The following is a 24,660-nucleotide window of genomic DNA, read 5'->3' on the forward strand; positions in this document are numbered from 1 at the left end:
CTGGATGTTTTTCCCTTTTCCCACCATTCTTTGTAAACCCTAGAAATGGTTGTGCGTGAAAATCCCAGTAACTGAGCAGATTGTAAAATACTCAGACCGGCCCGTCTGGCACCAACAACCATGCCACGCTCAAAATTGCTTAAATCACCTTTCTTTCCCATTCTGACATTTAGTTTGGGGTTCAGGGGATTGTCTTGACCAGGACCACACCCCTAAATGCATTGAAGCAACTGCCATGTGATTGGTTGATTAGATAATTGCATTAATGAGAAATTGAACAGGTGTTCCTAATAATCCTTTAGGACAGTGTATAAGTACACTATCAAACAACTGACAAGAGGGATAGGTCCTAATAAATACCTTTGTGCTACTAATATGCACCCTTTAGGAACAAATGTATACTGTTTGGAAGGGCACCACCCCAGCAACAGCTTCAAAAGAAATTGTAAAAAGAAAATAAATCTACTAGTCTCTATCTATCTTACTGGAAAATCTGAAAAATCTATCTGGATGCACTTACATTTTTTCCTGTGTGGGTTTTGTGTTACTTTATAAAGCCACTGTAAATACAGTATTCTCAGATTTTGTGTGAATGTTGGCTTCTCAAAAACTTTTTTTGTCGGTTTTCCACCACAAAAGTTAAGCAAGAACAACAGTGATTAAAATGAAGACCAAAAATGAAAGTAATGTTTAGCACACAATTGCACAATCATCTTTGTCTTGATACCCTGGCAAAGTACCTGTGAATGTAAAAGCATTTGTCCTTTAGCTTTAAGCCTTTTTGCTTGTACTTGAGGTTTAAAGATGGGCTACAGTCTCAAACAGTACAAAGATCTCATTTCCTGTTTATACACCACCAACCTCAGCATCCTGTGTTTAATTAAAACTCTTCAACACCAGATGCCTTCTGTTGCCACCTGCTGTGTACTGCTCCCATGAGAGCTAATGCTGTATGACAAATCCTATTTTCACAATCAATAACCAGCACCAAAATCTGTCACATCTTTACTTCGCCTCCTTTCTAAAACTGCATATGACACAGTGGTGGCCTTATAAGATACATTCTCCACCAGTACATGCGTTACAGGAAACAGAAGGGGCTTCACAGAAACCAAAAGAAAAAAATTCTAATCTAAATAAAGACACAGACTACATGACTTCCTCAATGTTACATCTGAGCTTCAAAGCGATGGCACATTACAGTCGTTGCCCGCACAAGCACTAGAATAGTTATGAGTCGAACACGCTGTGATATCATGGATCGCTGAGGTTGGTAAAATATTTTGTTTTTACGTATCATGTAGTCGTACAGAAAAGAATTAGGCCAGTTAAGCTTAAAGATCATCAAATGCTTTAAATGACTACGCTGTAAAGCTAATGTGGATTCAACATAATGTTCATCTAACAGTATGTAGGTTACATTCAAATATTGTTTTAAAAAAAAAGATTATTTAGGGCACATGATCATTTGATGTAACGTTACATGGAGTCAAGATTCAGACAAAGCAAACAAAAAGCGAAAAATGTCAGCTGCCCTTTCACAACAGCACTCTATTACATCCACTCATGTACAGATTTTATGAATACTTTTGTATAGTTTTTTAAGGTAAAAAGTCATTTAAAACATTTAAACAAATATTTAATTGTATGATTGCATCTCATGCTTTCACTTTCAAGAAGGAATAACTTTTTCTTAGTTTTTTCACTTCGCTATTTTGTCTTGAAAGATTTTACCAATTTTCAGAACAAAAACTTGTAGCATGTCTTTAAAGGTGCCAAATAATGCATTGAAATAATATGTTAAATTGTTCTTTGATATCTACATAGAAGGTATGTGGCTTTATTAAGTGCAAAAATTATCCAGAAATTGTTTTTACATGTCCATTTACAACAAAAGGAAGAAAATGGTCTATTATTACCTTATTTGAAAGGGTAATGAATAATAATGTTGAGCTCTGCTCTGATTGGCTGCCAGTCCATAGCTGGTCCGTCACTGAGTAGCTGTCAGACCTTATATGTTTAAGCCTGTATCAGACAAAGATAAAGATTTTGGGGAATAAACAAATGTTTGTAGATTGTTAATGGGCATTTCTGAGTGGAAAGTTTATGTTTTTTTTCAGTATGGACCTACAAAACATACCTGTAACGTCAATAGTAGAACTTCAGCCTAAATGCTAGCATATGACACTAACTAGCATTTAGCATTAATTTAGCAGTCACAACTTTGTTTTTAGCATTGTAACAACATTGTAATTAAAGGGATAGTTCGGCCAAAAATAACTACCTTCCGGTAGCGCCGCCATCTTAGTCGCGTCCGCATTCAGGATGAGAGCTTATGCAGCCTACGGAGGCTACTCTGCTGCTGCTCTGTGCCCCGGCCCTCCGAATTTGTCATACGCCACTAAGAAAAGTGCGTACACTACGCTAATACTCTCTCCTGAATACAGAGGAGTCTAAGATGGCTCCGCTACCGGAAGGTATTTATTTTCGTTAATAAAGTTTTAAATATGGATATTTCTACAACAACAGCGCGCGGATTACCCTCAGAAGACCTTTGTTTATCATCCTGAAGGCGTTTGGATTTATTTTGTGAAGGATGGACGCACTTTTTTTGGACTTGAAGGTCATGGACCCCGTAACATTACATTTAATCAACTGAAAGATCTAAAACATTTTCTAAAATATTCGAAAATTTGTTTGTCTGAAAAACGATGGACATATGCAACTCGGACAGCTTGGGGGTGAGTAAATCATGGGTTTAATATCATTTTTGGCCGAACTATCTCTTTAATTTAATGTGTATTTCAATGTTGGGCCATACATCTCAACTGTTATGTCACAGTTGGTGTTATGTTAAGATTGGCCTGTTTTTTGCATGTACGAGGTTTCCATAAGCAGGAGGAAACAATTGTGTTTAAGTCTCACAATTTCCCACATGGCTCTCCTGATTTTGCCAAGCGGTTGATGTCCTCAGGGCAACATTATGTTGACCCTGGGACAACATTTCAATCAACCAATCAGATTTCAGAAATAAGTTTACAGTTTGTTTTAAGTTTAAGCTTACAACCAGGATTAGCTGTTTCTAGACCATTGTTTTTCACTTATAATGTCCCTCTGATTTTAGGGTTTGATTATGGTTAGGGTTGGGGTTTGGGGTGGGTTTAGGTTTTATTTTTTACCGGCATTTAGAACGGACGACGTCAGACCATGCTGATAGCTTTGGGACAATCATAACATTTTGATACAGATGACGCGTTTACCCCCGCACTGTTTACGGAGGTTTCCACACGCGCTGCTTAAAAGTCGAGCACACCTTAAGTTAACATCTACATTTCTTCACAAACTTTGTTTAATACAGCTTGCCATCTATTTGCCGAATTACCAATGTCCTTAGCACGCCCTCTGTGAAGCCTAATGTGCAAACACTGTTGTTAAAGACACAGTTTAATGCAGCCTAATGCAATGTTGTTTGGTCACGAGCAACTTCACGACCATCAGCGATTGCCACAGATGTGAAAACAACAAAATACGGACCAAGGATATGAAGTCATAATACGCTATTTTTTACAAATACAACACTGAGCTTGCTGCTCGCCAGAGGTAACTTCCGCTTTCTCTCTGAGTTTACCGGTATTTTTATACTGATGTGTGAATGATGTCTTATTGGTAAAATTACAGAACATCACTTCATGTGTGAACAGCACATTTTAGTTTTTTTCTTGGTAAATTCATTCTGGTAAATTCATGGTCATTTACCGAAATTACTGTGTGAAAGAGGCTAATATGTCATTACCATGGACAGAACTCTTATTATTCATCCATGCCAAGCTAAATACAGTTTTACATTCTATGGCACCTTTAAAGTCTTTGTAAAGTCATTTCAGAGAATTGTTTCTAAACACAATACAAATGTTATAAATGCATTGTTGAAACACGTAAAAAATTGTGAACCATTCAGTCTTGAATTGTAAAAAGCTTTTCCACATTTCTGTGTTCATACATTTTTGGGCGGGGCTAAAACGGTGGCTCGATGACGCACTGGAGCCAAGCATGACCCCCCAACACAATCGCTAACAGCCATTTAGGTTGTAGCAGTATTTGAAAGTCTAGAGAGACCACAGCTTTCCGTGAGTGGGCATTGTTTCAGCACAAACTGTGGGCAGGCAGTGCCGGCGCCAGCCGAGCTCTGATGAGGGGGTGTCAGAAATACTGAGAGGGGGCGATCACATGAATAGATATAATTTTCACAGCTAGAAAATATATATAGCTTTGGTACTTTCCTTAAGTTTTAACGCATTATAAACAAACATCTTGGTAACACAACCACAAAAACTGCAGCTACAGTTTAGTGAGCAACATACAGAGCTCTGAACAATCTCACTTTATACATCAACAAAAACAGAACGCATACCTATATTAACACAACACTGCTTATTCTGAGCTCAGACTAGTGGCAGTTGCTGTAGTTTAATTATTTTTAATCCAGTTTTATATGTCCATGGTGAAATAAGTTCATGCAATATAAAACCTTAAAATGGAATTGGAATGTCCGGAGCCTTTGTTTTGCTTTTTATAGTGCAAGAAATTTTATGTAATGTTAGTAGGGTGGGGGAACACGCTAAGTCAAGCAACCAATCAAAATTCGAGCTTGCCTCACGGACCATCCTTAAATAAAATATTGCTATTTTAGCTTATTATTCACTCTAGAAAGACAATAGGCAAATTTGATTTTTAAATAGCACATTTTATCATTAAAATCCCATTCAATATTATTGATGACAGTGGCGGCTCGTGACTGCTCTTCCAAAGGGACGCAAATTCAAAATAAGTGTTCGGAGTGTCATGTGTGTTGCTTGTGTTTTCAAAATATGTGTTTGTTGCGTCATGTGAAGATGAACCATGTGCATAATTTTTATCATGATTTTGATAACCTATTTTATTTACTTGGTGTGGTATTTTAATCATGCAAATGTGGCTGAGTGGTTAATATCACATGTGTCTGTGGTGTGACAAACTGAGAACACATTTAATATCAGACTTTACACAGACATCTCACCATGTCTATAAGTATTTATATTTATATTGTGTTCTCCATCTACCTTAAAGAGACAGTTCAACTAAAAATGAAAATTCTGTTAGCATTTACTCACTCTTGTGTTGTTACAACTCTGTATTAATTTCTCGTTCTGAAGAACACAAAGGAAGATATTTTGAGTTATGTCTGTAAACAAACCATTTGTGAGCCCCATTCACTTCCAAAATAGGAAAAAGGGATACTGCGGAAGTAAATAAGGCTCACAAAATGTTTGATAACAACATGAGAAGAAGTAAATGATGACAGAATTTTCAGTTTTTGGGTGAACTATTTCTTTAATTTGTCTTTTTTTTCTAGAGCACTAAAAGTTGGCACTAATATCTTACACTTATTTTTATTTTTATTTTAGGCAAACCAAAATGAATCTAAACACATCTTTGCCTGCTTTGCCTGACATTATGGGCCACATTCCACAGGTGTACAGGACTGCTAGCATAGCCTTCTATGCTATTATCTTCACCATAGGCTTGGTGGTCAACCTGACTGCTCTCTGGGTCTTTGCTTTGACTACTAAAAAACGGAACTCAATTACGGTTTACATGATCAATGTCGCTTTAGTAGACTTGGTCTTCATTTTACTGCTACCCTTTCGAATAGTCTACTACAGTCAAGAGTACTGGCCCTTTGGGGATGTCTTCTGCAGGATTAATGCCGCGCTAACGGTGCTCTATCCATGTCTGGCCCTGTGGCTTTTCGCCCTGATCAGCACAGATCGCTACGTGGCCATAGTGCAACCCAGACACACAAGAGAACTAAAGAGTGTCCGAAAAGCCTTACTGTCCTGTGCCGGGGTCTGGATTATGACTCTGGGAAGCACCGTTCCTCTCGTTCTGCTAGAAGAAGATCCAGACCGTGCCTCAAACCATACCACTTGCATCAAGATGCATGACATCATCTACTTGAGGCGCGACAATCCCGTCCACTTCACACGTCTCGTCTTCTTCTTCCTGGTGCCGGTGTCCATCATGGTGGGATGTTACATCACCATAGTGGACAACCTCATTCACGGTCGCACGTCCAAACTGAAGCCCAAGGTCAAGCAGAAGTCCATTAGGATTATTATCACTCTGATCATCCAGGTTCTGGTTTGCTTTGTACCTTTCCATATCTGTTTTGTTGCCCAGCTATTGCAAAGCGGTGGGCTTGGTTACAACACATGGGGGGCCTTCACAACCTTCTTAATGAACGCAAGTACAGTGCTGGACATCATACTCTTTTACATTGTGTCAAAGCAGTTCCAGGACCGCGTCATCAGCGTCATCCTGTACAGGAACTACCTTAGAAGTGTTCGCCGTAAGAGTCGTCATACCAACAGCGTACGCTCGCTTAGCAACCTGACCAGCGCCATGATCTGAGACAAAAAACAGGACAAAAACATCTGTAAAAAATATTAAGTTACCTGGTTGCCTTAAAATTTTGAGTTCATTCAACTTAAAAATATCAGTTGACTTGTTGAACTTTTTTTAAGTTGTATTAACTCAAGGCAACCATGAAACTTACTTTGTTTTTACAGTGTATCTGCTTACAGTGATTGTACATTTATTGGTTGAATGTAAATATTAAAATTGCTTATATTTTTACATGAACTCTTTGCAGGTTCTTTAAAGAACCATTTCTTTCTTACTTTTTATAGTCTGTAGGAACTTTTTCAACTAATCCAAATGTGTGCACTAAATTGATTCTATGGATGGTAAAGGGATAGTTTACAGGAAAAGGAAAATTCTGTCTTCATTTATCAAGTTGATGCAAACCAAACCTGTATAAATTTCTTTGTTGTTCTGAACACAAATGAAAATATTTTTAAAAATATTTATAACCGAACATACCATTTATTTTTATAGTAGTGATGGTGCCCCACATGGTGCTTGGTTTGCAGCATTTTTCAAAATGTCTGTTTAGTTAATATATAGTTTGGAACAACTTGTAAGTTAAACATGACAGAATTTTATTTTTCGGTGAACTATCCCCATTAAGCAAGGTTGGCCAAGCTTGGTCCTTGAGGGCTGGTGTCCTGCAGAGTTTAGCTCCAAACCTAACCAAACACACCTAAAGCAGCTAATTAAGATCTTACTACACTTTAAAATGGCTGGGTTATTTTTGACCCATAATGGGTAAATATTGGACAGAACACATGCTGGGTTTCAAAATGACCCAATGTTGGGTTATTGTTATGCAACCATGGGGTATAATAACCCTGCATCGGGTCAATATTAACCCAGCAGTGTGTTCTGTCCAACATTTATCCATAATGGGTCAAAAATAACCAAGCCATTTTTAAAGTGTAAGCATACTACTTACTTCCAGGCAGATGTGCTGAGGCAAGTTGGAGCAAAACACAGGCCAAGCCAATTTTAATGGCACAACTTAGCACCTTTATTTTTAAGAATGTACTGTGATTTTATTTGCTGAATGTCACTTAATGGCTCAAAAATAGTCAAAAATATGAGCAATGTGTGTTTTTTTTATATAAAAAATGCCATTTTAATTTGACTGGGAAATAAATTGCATGCAAAATGCACATTCTGTAGTGAAAATGTTTAAAGGGGGTACACTTTATAATATTAAAGCACTTTATAATACCTTTAATGCATAATTATGCACCATTTAGCTGTGTTTTAGAAAATGCAATGAAGGTCATTTATCAAGCTGACCACAATGACAACGAAATTAAATGAACAATATGCTGTAGTAGTGCATGAATTTAACTGTTCTGTAAACTCAAACTGCAATTTATAAGAAGCCAATAGGTGGTGCTACTGCACAGGGTACGTCTTTGTTACTGTTACAGCGTTTTGTCTCAATATCACCATCAGGTGGTGTCATGTAATAACAGTCAAATTTAAAGACCATTAGAATGTGGTGCATTATTTCAGGTTAAAGTGGCATCATGTACTTTATTTTTTTTATTATTATTTTGACCGTTGATGTTTCATTCAAATTGTTTTTGTTTTCTTAAACGTCCTATAAAATACATGCCGAGTGCTGACTGATTATTAGTCTTATTTTTATTTAATTTTATTGTTAGTATTATTTTTTACAGAAGAACCATTATCCACATATTATTGTTCCCTGGACAACAGTTTAAAAGGGACCGACCAAATGCAGCTGAAACAAAGCAGACCTCATCTTTACCTCTCTGAGCCAAGTAATTACATTCCTTCTGTTTTGGCATACAGATACAAGACTTCAAACTCCACTGAGCTTGAAGAGGACTGTCACCTGACCTTTACCTGATTAACTACTGCATCAATCATGTCGAGAGGAAAACCATAGAGATTAAATGGGCAATGATAGAAAATCACAGCTAAGGTGCCTCCAGTAAAGGCAGGTTAAATGGGATGCTTGTGTACGCTTAGATCGCACAGAATTTAATAAGCATCAAAGGCACTGCATTAAATACCTTACAGAGAGGATAAATGATAACACAACAGGGGAAGGTGAGTGGTTGGAGAGCCAAGGGACCAATATATTGGTTTATCTTTCAGTGCTTTGCACTGCAAACAAAAATTGCAGTTTTATAAGTATGATTTGTTTTGTGAGGTAAGTGTGTGTGTGTTTTCGGTGTGGTTGTGTATTTAATGAAACTATAGTGGGTGATCAGTTTGATCAGAAATATTTTCTTGTAATTCAGGGTAATTACAGTGTAATTCACAAAATCAACATGTAGCTCTAACACTGACTTGTTGATCAAGATGGTTGAACCTACAGATTTAAAGAAATTCATAATTTTCAACTTTTATGTAAGTGATACAAATTATTATTTTAGGTACAAATTAAGAACACATCTGGAGTAACAAAATATGTGATACATGTATACACACACATAGTGCACTGTAAAAAAAGATCCCTTTAGCTTTCAATGGGGTACCTAAAGAGTTCTTACAGTAGTAGTACTCCAATGGTACCTATTTGTACCAAATGTATACATTTTAAATTCCACATAGGACTGTTTTAAAGGGTACTGTGCCAAAAAAATTTATTGATTCTGAAATTAAGACAAACTAATATTAATAAATGTTGTAGAAGTTTTGTTTATTAAAAGTAAGCTTATGCATTACTTACAACCATATTGTAAAATGTTACCAAAACATGTTATGTATGTGACGTACGGACAAATGGATTTGACTGAATAACAACAATACTGTAAATTAGGGACAGCCAACCACACACACTTCACAAAACCTGATACACATCAAAGCAACTTAATCCCATCAGACACTCTCTGAGCAATTGCAGACTTCTGTCCAGCCCGTATGAGAAATTATCTGGAAGCTTTCTCTGTAATTTCGAGTCTTCATAGCAAGTGCTTTAGCCGTAGGAAAAATTAATGGAAACAAGATTGTCTTTCATTTGAGTTGATTTAGCCGCCTCGGCAGCCAGATGTCTCTCTCTGGGAATAAAACAGTCGGTGCTTAAACAAAGCCCAGCTAAAACTACCTTTTTCTGCCGCTCGTGTTACAAACAAATCAGCCGGCGCACAATGGCCATCTGTTTGTTATTTGATATGTGTGAATACATGTTGTAATGACTTTGTTTGTGAATCAGTCAGTGCAGTGGAACACACGAGAGCTCTCCAAGTGGCGGAGTGTTTGGAGCTAATCATATAATTGGACACAATAGTCAATGACAAATGGAGTTGCACGGAGCCAGCCAGCTGGGAAGTGAATATGTAATCATTGTAAAATCATATCATTTTGCATATTTGAAGACAGCTTAATAGAGTTTGCTTGTCAGCACACTATCAAGTGATGATCAGAGTGGGCCCGCAGTATTTGTTTGGTGCGATATTGCTATGCGCCGTCTCCGGTGAGTTCAATGGAGTGGGTACAGTGTTGTCTTTATGCCTCAGCTGTTGCAGAGTTTTTATTGTGGTATGGGAATTATAATGGGTTTCTACTGCTTGCGAGCACCTAAACCAGAACCGAATTCACAAATCATATAAAATACACGAATGGAGGTGTCAGATTTTTCTTCATCAGGCTACTCGAGGGGAATATGATTCATATGCACATTCAACATAGTGTAATGAGTACAGGTGTTTAAACTGTAGACATGTACTGGTAGATGAATCTGATGGCATTACTGTGATGTTCACCATTAATACTGAGGCACAATTCATGCTACCTTTTCAAAGTAATACAGGGCCAAAAGTAAGTGGACAACTACTGTGCATGGTACTGTAGCTATGTGATGCTTTGCTGTGACTATACTAAACCCTGGGTAATATGCAATGCATCCTTTTTGACAAAGTCAGGACATTTAAAATGTCTATCTTATATCTATATCTATACTGTAACTCTTATAATATTTTAACCTATTTTAATAACTTTATCCAACTAAATGCAATGTCTCAATTTATTAATTCTAATATTATTCATAATTATTATTATAAATATACTGTAAAAACTTTAAAGGGGCCATGACATGAAAATCTGACTTTTTCCATGTTTAAGTGCTATGATTGGGTCCCTAGTGATGCTATCAACCTAGAAAATTTGAAAAAGATCAACCCAGTAACTTAGTTTTGGTAAACCATTCTCTACAAGCACATGAAAAAATAGGTCGTTGAAATTTGGCTCTCCTTATGATGTCATAAGGAGCTCTTATTATAATAATCCAACCCCTTAATCCAACCACAGCACTGCCATTTAGTGCAGAGAGAAAATAATTCACAGAACAATTGAGTTTCAATTTCAACAAACCACCATCATTGTGATCAGTGTTTGCACTTGATCTGCACATGTGCATTTTAGAGGACACACCCAAAACGGCACATTTTTGCACACACCTACAAAGTGGCAATTTTAACATGCTATAATAAATTATTTATATGGTATTTTGAGCTAAAACTTCACACATGTGCTCTGGGGACACCAAAGATGTATTTGACATCTTAAAAAGTCCTGTGACATGGGCCCTTTAATTTGTAACGCTTAAAAATACATTTTTCAACTTAAAATGTAACTTTAGGTGAAACCTTAATTTTCAAGTTTTACTAATTGAAGTATTTTTTTATTGATTTAACTTGTCACTTTTTACAGTGTAGTAAATAATAAAATTGCTTCTCAGAATGTACAAAATTGCAAAATGATTTAATCTTTTTGGCACCCTTTTGAAATGACATGTAGGGGAGAGCAGGGGGAAAAGTAACATTTTTCAGAAAAACATAATTTTAAAAGATAATGTTACAGACAGGGATATATTTTTCTGTTGCCAATAACTCACAAGTGTGTTCTATCAATACCAGGTGGAATTTTGTAAAAATGTAAAACGACTTCAGTATAATTTGACTTTAAACATGAGTAGTGAATTGTTACTTTTGTTCCCACCTGCAGGGATGAAAGTAACACACAGGTGGGTCAAAAGTAACACAACAAAACAAGATAGATTTTTGTGTTACACATGTTTTTATTAACTATACATAACTGTGACCTTGTTAATTTGTAACTACAAACATATTTTGTAATTTATCTTTGTAAAAAATTATGAGATTACATTTTCATTTTAAATTTCAGTTTTATCAAATGTTTCAAAAGCAACCAACTGTACAAACTTAAATTGTTAAGAATAAAAAAAAGTTTGAACACTATGTAAATGAAATTAAATCAAGTTAGAATAATATTATTTTTTTACATATGCAACACTATTAGCAGCGGGTCAAAAGTAACAAGTGTTACTTTCATCCCGACAGTGATCTATTCACATTTAAACTCGATTTACTTTTATTTTGAAAACTCTGAGAAGTCAAACTTCAGGATGTGTTAGGTCACTAAATAACCTGTAGATTGATCAGTACTGTAACACATGAAACGAGAAACACAACGCGTTATAAGAACAAAATTACCGCTTTAGGAATTTACTTATCATGGTTGAAAACACCTTTCTGGATCTACACACGGAAAACTGTGAGTAAATAACACGGTATCTGTCAGCTCTGTCAAAGGTTTGTGTGCTTAAGATGCTGTCATAGTTTGGGATGCAAAGTTATCAGTGCTCTGAGAAAATTGCTTTGTTACTTTGTCCCGCCTTACTTTTGCCCCGGTTCTCCCCTACTACTGAACAGCATACAGTATTATTCAATATATTCACACTTCCCGTCAGGTTGTAGAGAACAGACAGTAAAGATTTGACATTTGACAGAAAAAGCATTTGACTAATAACTGCTCATCCAGGGTCAGCTCATGCATTGCACCATGTGGTCAAGCTTCCGAGAATCTGCTCTGGAAATTCCTGCCAACCTCTGTGCAAAGAAACTCACATCTTGTCTAAAAACATGCCAAATGTTGCATTTTGGCCTAATGAATTGAGGCGGATAATGGTGTTGGAAAACGATTGCATGGTGCCCTTCATTAGCCCTACATTCAAAGAAATCTCAAAAATGGCTTATGTGGAACCCTCACTACCTCACACATCTTGCCTACTATAGTTAGGAATAGAAAGAAGCCCTCTTTAATCTATATTATAAGGCATAATCTCCCAGCAAGAATGCGTTCGGTACAAAGATGAGTCCTATTGACCCATCAGTTAGCAGTGTGGAGGTGAGGAAAATGTATGGCTTTGATTACAGCTGCTGCTATTTTAGTGGACAGGGCTGTTGCTGATTCACACACGGAGAATAGAGGAACCATTAGAGGGCATAAATAATGTACAGTCCTTTTTTCTACACTACTCAGCTAAGTGCCTTGAAACCTTGGGCTCTACTTGTCAGGTTTTCAATAGATTAGGACAAGATTTATTTTAAGTCTGTAAAGTAGCATGTTCCTGACAGCGTTCAGCAGGGATCGAGCGTTGCCCCATAAGCGCGGCGGCCTGGTTTTAATTGTACAGTATAGCGTTGTGAAGCAGACAGGCCTCGTGTCGGATCGGTTAAATATTTAATTGGGTCTCGCTTAAACTTCCCCATGATCCGTTGTATCACACCAGAGTAACACGTAAGGTGAAATTACAGCAGGGATAAGAGACATGAAAGTCGTAATTCCAAACACTGCCCTTGGTAAAGCCTACAAAGACAGATTGGCGTTGAGAGGAATGGATCAGAGATTTAACTCTGTCTCTCTCCATCGCTTACCGAATTCGTCTTTCTTCCACCCACTTCCTTTCATTCTCACTATCTTCTCTTTCAACCCGTCCTCCTCTGCCTGTTATCCTACTGAAGTTACAACTGAGAAAACAATTAAATCCAGTTTCAAATTCGACTACATGTCTGTGTCAAACCTCATTACGGGAAGATTTTGGGTATTCAAAATAATTGAAACCTGACGCGTTAAATGTGCAGGCGGACTCCCACTGCAGGGCCCAGGGAATGGGAGAAAGACGAATGATTATGTATATGTGAGAGAGAAAGAGAGAGCGAACAGTAGACCTCTTCGGTGTGACGGCGCAGCGCGGCCGTGTGTAGGGATCTGACAGCGGGCAGGGTTCTTGTGCGTGCCCGTCACGTAGCAGCCTCCGAGAGCTCAATTACAAGATTGATACTCAGAGAGGAAACTTCATTTTGCTTTACAGATGTCGACACTGCCGGAGAAAAGCGAGGTTGTTGTTTAACATAAAGCGGTTTTGTGGAATGAGAATAAGCTCATGTGAAACTAAGAGGGCTTTTATTTTGTTCTAATATTAAAGGAATAGTTCACCTTAAAAATATCAATCCTCTCATCATTTATCCATTTGTCTTCTGTTGAAGGATTACGAAGTTCTGGCTCCTCTGTTCTTTTTGAGGAACAATGAATGTGAACTAAACTAAGCCGTCCATATTACTCATGTATTATATTATGAAGCCATAAAATAGCGTAAATGATGACAGACTACAGATTTTTCGGGTAACATCTCTTTCTTTCAAAGATGTCGATTATGGCACTAAGAAGCGCTGCAGTACATTTGAGAACAGGCCAACATCTGATGAAGTTCTGAGAACATCTCTGTTTCGTTTCAAACGCGAGAAAGACCAAAGGGCCATCTCTATATTTTCAACTTAATTTGATTACCCGCCATCCTGTCTCCGTGAATGATCTGTTTTGCCTCAAGAGAATCTTTTAATCACTTTTCTTTCGTAGCGTCGTTCCACTAAATGTGCCGCAACTGTCTTGGACCGTTCCCAACCACGGTTGATTGAGAGGTAAAAAGACATTTGGGAGAAACTCTTGCTTGCGGATCGTCAAAAGAACTGACAATTAGTTTACAGTGGCGCTACGGAGACGCTCGCTGCCTGCCTGGTCGCCGGGATGCTTTTGTCTCTCGTCCTCCATTAAGAGAGCCATAAAGGTACCGCGAACAGATGGCTGCTGGCCCGCTCTGTCCTGCATCTATTCGCAACTGCCACTGATCCTCTGCATCCATTAATCTTCTCTTCCGTATTCCTGCGACACAACTATATTAAACAACTCTGGAGAGAGAAAACGAAAAGAAAGAAAAGTGGGAGCGATCCAAACAAACCGGCACAGCTGTCAGGAAGCCGAGAGCGAACCATCAGTCCACAAAAACCTCTCTAAACGCTTCTGTAAAACAGTGCGAAGAAAATCATTCTGCCTTGAACCCGACCCCATAAAAGTGGTATCCATGGCCGGCGAAACAATAAATGCTCATTAAAAGGCAGCTGCCAGAGATGTTGAGGACTTCACAGGCCTGGCTGGAAAACACAAGCACAGCTGATTCCAATTGTAATTGAAGAAGACAACTGTTTCCGCCTGGGCTGAAGCTGGGGAAATTTACAGTGTGGATGGCAGGGCTTGTTAGAGGCTGGACTGCACAGTAGCTGAGGCTTGTTAAACACACAACTTTGACTAATGCGGCGCAACATCTTATTTTTCCCCTGTATTTTAACTCCAACCTTAAAGGGAAAGTTAACCCAAAAATACAAATTCTATCATCATTTACTCACCCTCTTGTTGATCTTTACCTGTACGAGTTTCTTTATTCTGTTCAACACAAAAGAAGATGTTTTGATAAATGAAGGTAACAGCTGGCGGTAGCTACACTTCTTTAGCAGGAGAATATACTATGAAAGTCAACAGGTACAAATAAACTGTGTGTTTACCATGATCTGTCAAAATATCTTTTTTTGTGTTCAACAAAAACTCATACTCATACTGAATGATGACAGAATTTTTATTTTTGGGTGAACTATCCCTTTAAGTTCAGACTGATATGTTTACTACTTTACCATTAGATTGAAGGTCAAAACAGATTATTTATTGAACTACAAATAGCCTAAATCTTTCATTTTACCAACATGATCTCACGAAAAGTTGTGTTATAGTCATGAAAATTTTATTTATTTTTTCGTGTCCATGGCATGAAACTCAGCTTTTTTCATGCCTTGAGCGTGAATGTCTTTTTCGTTTCACCCGCACGAGTTTTGCATTTTTTCCCTATTTTTAAATCATTGTCGCTTGGGGTTGGGGTTAGATTTGGGGTTTGGGTTGGGATGTACTTCTATGTATTGGTTTCTACATCTTTTTCTTCTGCTTTTAAAACTAGTCTCGCCTGGAGTAAATTTGGATTTTGGGTGTCTAAAAATTTAACAGAAAGTGATTCTAACCCCAACCCCAAGCGACAATGGTAAGAAAATAGAAAAAAAACAATGAAAAAACAATGAATAAAATGAAACTAAAAACAAAGTAGTGCAATGGACACGAAAAATTAATTAAAGAAATTTGTGCAAGTGACACATAAAAAAACATTTGTGCTCAAGGCACGAAAAAATGTAGAATTTCATGCCATGGACACGATTAAATAAATAAAATGTTTTGTGACTATAACACGACTTTCCGTGAGATCAGTCTGCATTTTACCACTGATGCAGAGTTTAATACAAAGTGACTTTTACCAGAAACACACTCTCACTCTATGAAAGTGCATTTTTGTGTTTCAGCAGAGTATGTTGCCGGCCATACAGTGCAATTGATTCATGTGAAATATTAGCTGTGATAACAACCTTATCAATAAAAATTAAACTGTAATGATGGGCCACAATTATGGCCTCTACAGCAGCGGCACTTAAACATGTTGTAAGGGAGGAGGGGTGAAAATGGGCAGCGGTGATGGGAAAGATTGAGTTTATGAATATTAATTAGTGTGTGGTTCAGCTTCTTCATTTTTACCTTTTAAATTCTGGCTTTCACCATTTGCAATGTTTCAGCATCTTTAGTGATTTTACAAGTGAAGTGAATTTTTCTATAAAAGTAGCGGCTTTTGCTAAAAAGCTTGCATGTACTTAGAGGGTTTTGCAGGAGAGTCAAATTTGTTAAATACTGATGAAATTACTAAAGTGACACCTCATTTCAATGAATGACTAATGTTTTCATTGGCATTAAAGTGAAATTACTGAACCTAAACATAAGGGCCTGATAATTTTTTTTTTACAAGAAAATAAGTCAGACGCACTTCATTTGTTATTCATTAGCCACCATAATTCTAAACTGTATTGGCATTAACTCTTTCACCGCCAGCGTTTTTTAAAAAAGTTGCCAGCCAGCGCCAGCGTTTTTCATGATTTTCACCAAAGTTTAATGCCTTCCAGAAAATGTTCTTCTTTAAATATATAAACATACAATATACCAAATGAAAGAACAGACCCTCTGCTTTCAAAAAAAAAAAAAAACCGTTTCATCCTACCTTCAGTGGTTCTTTTGTAATCAGCTTTTGAATTTCTGCAAAAACACCACATTTTGAGCAAAAAGCATTGGCGGGGAAGCGTTTTCTCTTAATTGACGAGATATCTCGTCAATCGCGGTGAAAGAGTTAAAGTACAATATCAAACCAGTTCATGTTTTCTCAGTTATTTTTACCTAATAATTTATGTAGTATAGATCATCTAAACATTTGTAATTATTAGCTAAACAGTTAAAAGTTATACTTTTTTATTTAAATGCAAGTTTATGCTTTTAAAATGTGACTTTGATGTCTGGAGATTTTGGACTGTCCATTTCTTTCTCTCTAGATGCTGTTGCTCTGTCAAGTGAATAGACACAAGCAGACATTTGTCTTTAGTGTAGGGGTGTTAGTGCCTCTTAAAAATTACACCAGGTGCTAAAACCATAGAAAATCATTTCTTTCATTCGAAATACAATCTTAACGCGAGCTAACAAGAGTTATTAGGCTCAATATTTTCATATCGGCTGATGAGATCTGTACACAGATTACATACGTGACCACAACATCCTTTCTAGTGGAACAAGCCAGACTGTTTGTCATGATACATTAGCAACCCACATGTTATGGCTTCCTCTGAACTTATGAGAAAAATAAACTCAATCATATTCTGGCAGAAATAAAAATCCACAGGCAGCAGTCCAGTGCTCTGCAGAGTGAGGGAGGTGGCCACTCTTGATGGGCTTTGTCTCCATCAGCATGCTGAGCTAAAAATCTGTTGTCTGCGGCCGCGGCGTGCAAAACACATTAATGCGTTCGAGGCCACCGTGACTTTACGAGGGACAAATATTTTAGAATGCGCCTCTATTCGGCCCCCTCTGCTGCATGTCCAGAGCAGTCACTGGCTAAATTGAAAAATCAATTCCAATTTAAATGATTGGAATAAAGAACTCCTGGAGTCAGAGATAAAAAGCCTGTCTTCTCCTAGATCCCTTTTAATTGGAAAGTCATTTCTTCGGGGTATTCTAATGGTTCGGAGGGAAGATTGCAAAGCAAAGTTGATGAGCGGGAGGAGGGTTAATAGCTTCTGTATGTGTTTTTCTGTATGGATGCACGGCTGAAGGTTTGAGTGTTGTCCTCTCGCAACGCATGCCCAGGCCTTTTCTTTTGACAAGGCAAAATGAAGAAAAATCCCTGGATCAAGAAACATCATGATGGCTTTGCTCTCTAAACACTCTTTTCAGGTCGGTCTAGGAAGGGAAATGATACTTTAAGCACTTACATCTATTCCAACAAAATATTGCTCCTAAGCTTTCTCACCTTAGCCCGAATGATTCCTTTAGAGCCTTGTATTTTTCCTATTGTTTGAATGACGTAAAACACATAAAGGAGTTTAAATGCAATACTATATGTTTTATTTTTTATAATCTTATTTTATTATGATTATATATTGCAGTTCTTCATTTTTCTTTTTAGAAAATGAGCATGCGCAGTTATAATCAGTTCTTAGGTTTATTACAATTGCACACAATAAAAGACAGTTTACTATTTCATTGTTGACACCATATCTGAACTGTTCACTGGCTGCATCAGTACGTAATCTTTAATAGGTTGTGTTCTCACTATTATCAGTTGGTGGAGCACAAAGTGCTAACATGAGCAGTTGTTATTGAAGAAGAAATAATGGTCATTGGAGCACGGCTCTATAAAGTAGATTACAGAGGCAGACAGGATATTTACAGATACTGCGGAGGTCAAGAGATTGTCGGTGTGTCTGTGCTGGGAAGATGCGTGTTAGCCGATGGATAGGGAGGTGGGGGGAAGCAGGCGCACGGAGGAAAAACACACAAGAACTCTGGTTGGTTTCATTTCCTGGGAAGAAAGAGAAAGTTAAAAGGTGGCCCCCGAACAAATGAAACTCAATTTCACGGCACATTATCCTTCCCTGTTCCTTTCTCCTGGCTTTCATTTTCATTAAGACCACAGACAAGCATAAATTAATAATTACTGCCCGAATGTCTAAATGCAGGCCGCTCTCCTGTAGCCTTTCATTTTCCACTGTGGCCTTGCATGTTCATGCTTGCGAAATGTTAATTTAGATAATGTGGCCTGCCCCTTGTCAGATAATTCTGTTTGGTGGTTCCACTAATACATAATGGTCTTTCTGATTAGATGACATTAAGTCTATCTTGTGTTCAATCAAGCCTGTGCGATTTCCTTCCTCGCCGACTCAAAGATGAGCAGATGAAGAACAGAGTCACATGGCCGGCGAGTCTTTGATACCTTTTTACTTTATGAACTGTGCTGAATGTCAAATGAGGATGAGTAATTATGTCTGACTAACAAAGACTTGGACAAAGGCAATGTTATGGTTTAGCGTACCTCTCAATATTTAAAAAAAATGCTGTACCTCAACATATCTAAAACATTCGTTAGTGTTCAGATAAACATTGGAGTGGTGTCAGTTTGCTATTGTCGCCATCTGCCATTTCATTACATATATATGAGGATTATCAGTTTTTATCAGTATGTGTGTTCCCTTGAACCTACGACCTTTGAGTGCAAACATAATTTTCGACCAGTTAAGCTACTTAATTACTTGTAGACTTTTCTGTGATTCCATCTGAGATGTCTATGTAATATAGATTTCAATTCCCTGGATTTCACTAATCCTTCAAGGCTGCTACAGTGATAAATTGACGTTATAGCAACTTTTACTATACGAAATTTGCACTTCATTTCAGATTCCATTAAAGACCAATGCATACTTTCGCTAGCATCACATTTAAAAGATGCAAAACAATGCAAAACATGCTTTAATTATTAATTTTCTGAATTACAGGGACTTTTATGTGGGACTTTTAGCGGAAGCTGTGAGATTGTGAATTGCAACCAACGGCTCAGTCTAGCTCACCCTTCTTTTTCGAAACACATAGTGAAGCTACGCAGCTAGCCACCCCAGGACAAACAAGTCATCTTCCGAGACAACGTAGCGACAAAACCATAAACTGTAAAAAAAAATATGGACGTCACCCATTGGTTTTTGAAGATCGTTTTTGAAGCTTAAAGTAGGCATTGCCTGCCGTCGCCATCTTGGCCGTGCGTCATCACGAATCACTCGCGGATAACCGAAAATAGGTATAGAAGAGGCGAGACATGGGTGAAGCTGAGGTGGCTGGTTGCTTAAACCACGCATGCCTAGCTTGATTCTAGTAACAGCAGTGGCTGTTCAACTGTCACTCAAGTGGCCACGCCCTTAATTATGCAGAAGTTTAAGGCTTAATATAAAGTTACAAAAAAATTCACCCCCCTCACAGTTGTCATGAAGGACAAAATTAGCTATATAGAACAAAAACACTTTTTGTACCAGGCTGTAAACATATTATTTCCTATTGTAAAGTTGGGCATTTTAACATGGAGGTCTATGGGAATTGACTCCCTTTTGGAGCCAGCCTCAAGTGGCCAGTCGATGAATTGCAGTTTAAGTCACTTCTGTATTGGCTTCTCAGAGAGATCGAAAGGTTGCCCCTTGGACAAAACCCACAGTTTGTTCGTATAGGTCGAAAAATTGTGACTTTCATGTAAGGGGACCCGCGGTGTATGTACTGTATATAAAACAGCTAAACAGCTAATTTTAAGGTAATAAAAACAATACAGTTCATAACCACTGATAATATAGTTATGTATATTATATTGCATTTCTGTCAAGAGATCCTTCAAAAAGTCCCACAGTGCATCAATTAAGAATTTAATTGTACTTTTTTGCTTCTTTTATTGTTTCTATTGTAAGTGTAAATAGTGTACTTACACAAATACGTCTATTCCACACAAATAAGTTCACCGCCCAAATTACGTTTTCTCATAAGTGTGTTGAATATTCACTGTAAGAGCTAAGCTATAACAAGAAAACCTCACAGAACGCTTGCACAATAGTAATCATCTTCTGCACTACACCGACCAATAGTGTCAATTTAAGCATGGCTGCATTAGAGACGTGTGACTCTGTGAAATGATCACCTCTGAAGGATGTCTTTTTATGCACACTTGATACGAGAAAAGCACACACTCCACAGTGATGACATTGACACAGTCCATGCTTGGAATGAGCAATGCTTGTTATAAACGCGCTCGACACGGGGCGCGATTACACCATCGTGCATATTTTGGTCTTTGTGCCTCAAAGTCATGTTCTAACTAAAATGAATTTATAAAAATGTGTGCAGCAATACGAAACATCTAGCTGGAGGGGTGAACCTCACTTGAATAGCTGAAGCAGAACAAGACATCAAACAGCTCGTAACTACTGTATATTTCTGTACGAGAGAGAGGTAATACATCTTATTCACAGCTAAAGAGAGTGTATACAGTACAGGCTACTAGACATCTTATGTCTACCAGCCTGCACTGCGAAATACATTTAAACAAGCAGGCGGACAAAGAAAAACAACAAATGGATGGACAACACATTTGTGGCTTCTTTACTGCATCAAACCCCAGCAGTTCAAGTTTCACCGGTGAGTGACGGAAACCTTTTATGCCGGCGAAAGAGCCTAACTTGAATTACAGTCACCATTGATTGCCACTTTATATGTAGTTTTTCCAAGGTTGATAGAAACTTTAACCTCATTTTCAATAAAGAAGAAAAACATGAAACGTTCCAGACCTTGAATTTTTACAATGCTGTGTTGAATTATGCAGCGATCAGTCAATTATTCATCTGGAAGGCTCTCTGTTACAGCCACGCTTTCAAAAGCACGCAAAATGGACCTGTGCATGGCCATGCTGTGTCAACACATTTTCATTAGAATTGCTTACGGCAGGAAATCGTCATTCAGTGTCAATTCTGGCTAAGCTTTTGTAAATTTGAAATAACACTAATATCAATCAGCTTTATTTATCGAATTAAAACAACAACTAAATACAGTTAACTGAGCTGAACAGTAGCTCTCAGTATTACATGTATACAGCCATTTCCTTGGTTTAGAAGAGGTTCGATCCTAACAGTTTATCAGTACAACACTTAAAGAGCAATGAAAAGATTGTAGGTTTTTTATTTCTTTATGCACATGAGGCTTTTCCAGATATATTGTGCCTACTGAGCTGGATAAAATGAAAGGTATTATTTCTCATTCATGTGTTGTGCCAAGCCGCGTGCTCACTGTACTGAGCATGAGTGACTTTATTCTGCTAGATATTGTCATTGCTCAGTAACACATGTTTTACAACTCAACCATGAACAATTCTGATTGCCCTTCAGATTAAAATATAAGCACGCTGCTTAGGCAACATTACATATTTTGTATGCGGCTGAAATTATGCAGTTTCTTTATTAGCATCCAGTAGCAGGATTCTCTTCAGATTCAACCGTGGTAAATTCACGTAACATTCATGAGTTCAACTCCATTAAACACAGTGACATTTAATGGTTAAGTCACTCCATTAATTGCTTAAGAGCAAATATCATTTGTCTTCCGATGTTGCAATTTTTCACTGTTGTTTATAAAAATACAAGCGCTGTCACAAAGTGTGCATTATTATGAAAAACATTATTAACCACCACCCACTCTCAAGTTGTTATAATGACAATTATATAGTCTAATAATCATTGACACAAATATTTTATTTGACCATATATGACACCATAGAATAGAAAACAGACACACACTCATGCAACATCCCACAGACTGAAATGCATGTGTGCAGACACACGCACACATGCATGCAATCGCACACACACGCACGCTCTTACGCACCGTGTCATTACATGAGACAAAGAGGGAAAAGCACTTTAAAACAAGACATACTTGCTATTTCAATATTAATGTTTGCTTTACTGCCATAGAAAGAAATAAGAAACAACGTCCATAAATCTTGCTACAGTGTTTACTTCACATAAAAAGAAACTAAAAGGCAAGTCCTCATTGATGAGGTAAAAGATACTTTCGTTTAACACAATAAACATTTGAATTGTTACACGGAGACAAATGTGTGACAAAATAATGTCTATGATTAGAGTATAAATAGCTGCCCTGTAACACTAGATACGTCCATCTAATAAAATATCCTTATTATTCATTAAGTGCCTTATCATCATCATCATCATCATCATCACACTCATTATGATCAACTAGGTACAATAAAAGCCGCTTTAATGTATTCAATATTGTTAATAATTGGCACAGTGTAATTTTGAACTCATTGAAACAAAGCTCAAATTGTTTCACTCATTGTTTAAATCTGACAGTTTTGGATCTCCATAATTATTTCATTTTAGCCTTTATACAAGCACACTTATGAAGAGAAGAGTTCATGTACATCATTGTTGACAAGTGTTTAAAATCTTGCTGTTTAATTTGCAAGAAATGTTAAAAATAAATATGGACTAGGATTACTATCATTTATTTAATCCAATTCAAACTGAGTAAGCATGAAATGCACATTTTTCCAGTTATCCATCTTATCTTTTAAAGTTAAATTTGGCTGTTATTATTTTCCCCGTAACTTTTGATGGAAAATTGTGTTACCCTGCATTGAAACAATTGACTGGATTGTTAAATATCTATTTACTATGACACAACGAACACTTGTTATTTAAAGAGGGGCGATCACTGAGAAAAACACACTGAATTGAGTGTAATAATCTTTACAACTTTTTTTTTTAAATTAAGCTGAAATCAATCAATATGTGGTTTAAACTGCAAATGTAGCTGTTAAGATAGTAGTGTTTATCAGCTTTTACTGGGTGTAAGTGAATAAACCCTAAGTACATCGTTTTTCAGCACAGTTAAGTATTTATTGAATAACATGAATTCAGGACAACACATTTACATGCCTGCATGCTTCCTCACCATAGTGGCAGCGAATTGAAAGAACGATGGCTCAGAAACAAAACAAATCTATAAATTCAATACAGTATAAACGTTGGTATTGTTTTCCTAATAGATCTACTGCATACACAATACCAACTTTAAACATTATATACAAATACCAAAGTGAGCGAGTCAACCTATCTTCTGTTCTTGTATATACAATAATGATAGAAATAATGATGAAAGTTGATTGTTTTTTCTTCTAGTTTAGAAAACATTAAAAGCAAATATTAGCCATTTCTGTTGATCAACATATATTCAAATTCACATTTTTCAGAGGCTCTCCAAGTTTGAATTTTTAACATCTTGGCAAATAATTGTGACATTAGGGATTTGTGTTTTTTATTCTTCTTTTTTTAATACAAAACAAAACCTCTGAATCAGATTTATTTTTCGAAGCTTTCTCGCTGGTTTAAATACAGTATAAAAATCTTCAGTGCTGTGAATTTGTTGTAAATATTATCACCAAGTGTACCAAATGGTACATTTTACTGTGCTCAAATTGTCACCTTTGAAACAGCCAACTCATGATGTCCAATCCCACAACTGGCATAATGAAACGTTTATTCAGTGAAAATAAGAGTCCTAATACTACATTCCGACACAATCCGTCTTCCGCACCAGGCCCAGCAAACCCCTCTGATGGACCTCTATGAGCGATTGACCTGTTTCTGTAACTAAATTACCCTGCGAGGTGAATCTGGAGAACCTTCATACAACATATCCTCGACGCTACGTCATCAGTACATCACTGTGGTTTTCAGAAAAAGTCTTCCATCTGCAAACAATAAAATACAGAGGAAAAGAAAAGCAATAAGCATACTGTTTATTTACTGTCATAAACTCAAGTTAAAGGTGAAGTGTGTAATTTTGCCACCATCATTATTTCAAATTTGATTTTGCAAATTGCAAACGGAATCAATCAACGAATGCCAAAAAAACACACTTGACCTTTAAGCAAAAATTATGCAATGCAAAAGCAAACTTAGAAATTACCTACATCCTTTTAAACCCCGTTTAAGACTTTTGACATGCTTGTTTGAACGTAACATTGCACTCATGATGTAAAGCGCTTTCAAAATCACATCCTGTGCAAAAATTGCATTTCGC

General features: G+C 37.2%; 2 protein-coding genes across 5 annotated transcripts in view; one reads left to right on the top strand and one right to left on the bottom strand.

Annotated features, from left to right (window-relative positions):
- The first annotated feature begins 1,126 nt into the window (after positions 1-1,126).
- Positions 1,127-8,086, top strand: gpr18 (G protein-coupled receptor 18). Its single transcript, XM_065251769.1, has 2 exons — positions 1,127-1,269; positions 5,445-8,086. Exon 2 carries the CDS (start codon positions 5,455-5,457, stop codon positions 6,448-6,450), a length of 996 nt encoding a protein of 331 aa, XP_065107841.1. The 5' UTR covers positions 1,127-1,269; positions 5,445-5,454; the 3' UTR covers positions 6,451-8,086.
- A 14,403-nt stretch (positions 8,087-22,489) lies between these two features.
- The window catches only part of dachd (dachshund d), a 116,604-nt gene continuing 114,433 nt past the window's right edge, over positions 22,490-24,660 (bottom strand). For all 4 annotated transcript variants that reach the window (XM_065251766.2, XM_065251765.2, XM_065251768.2 and 1 more), the window contains one exon: positions 22,490-24,328. In XM_065251766.2, the coding sequence (XP_065107838.1) occupies positions 24,291-24,328 (38 nt within the window). In that variant the 3' untranslated portion in view covers positions 22,490-24,290. The remainder of the gene's footprint in view (positions 24,329-24,660) is intronic.

This window comes from Paramisgurnus dabryanus, chromosome 15 (assembly GCF_030506205.2).
Source record: "Paramisgurnus dabryanus chromosome 15, PD_genome_1.1, whole genome shotgun sequence".
Lineage (NCBI taxonomy): Eukaryota > Metazoa > Chordata > Actinopteri > Cypriniformes > Cobitidae > Paramisgurnus > Paramisgurnus dabryanus.

Coding starts and splice junctions, on each gene's coding strand:
- gpr18 (XM_065251769.1), top strand. CDS start 5,455: ATGAATCTAAACACATCTTTGCCTGCTTTGCCTGACATTATGGGCCAC.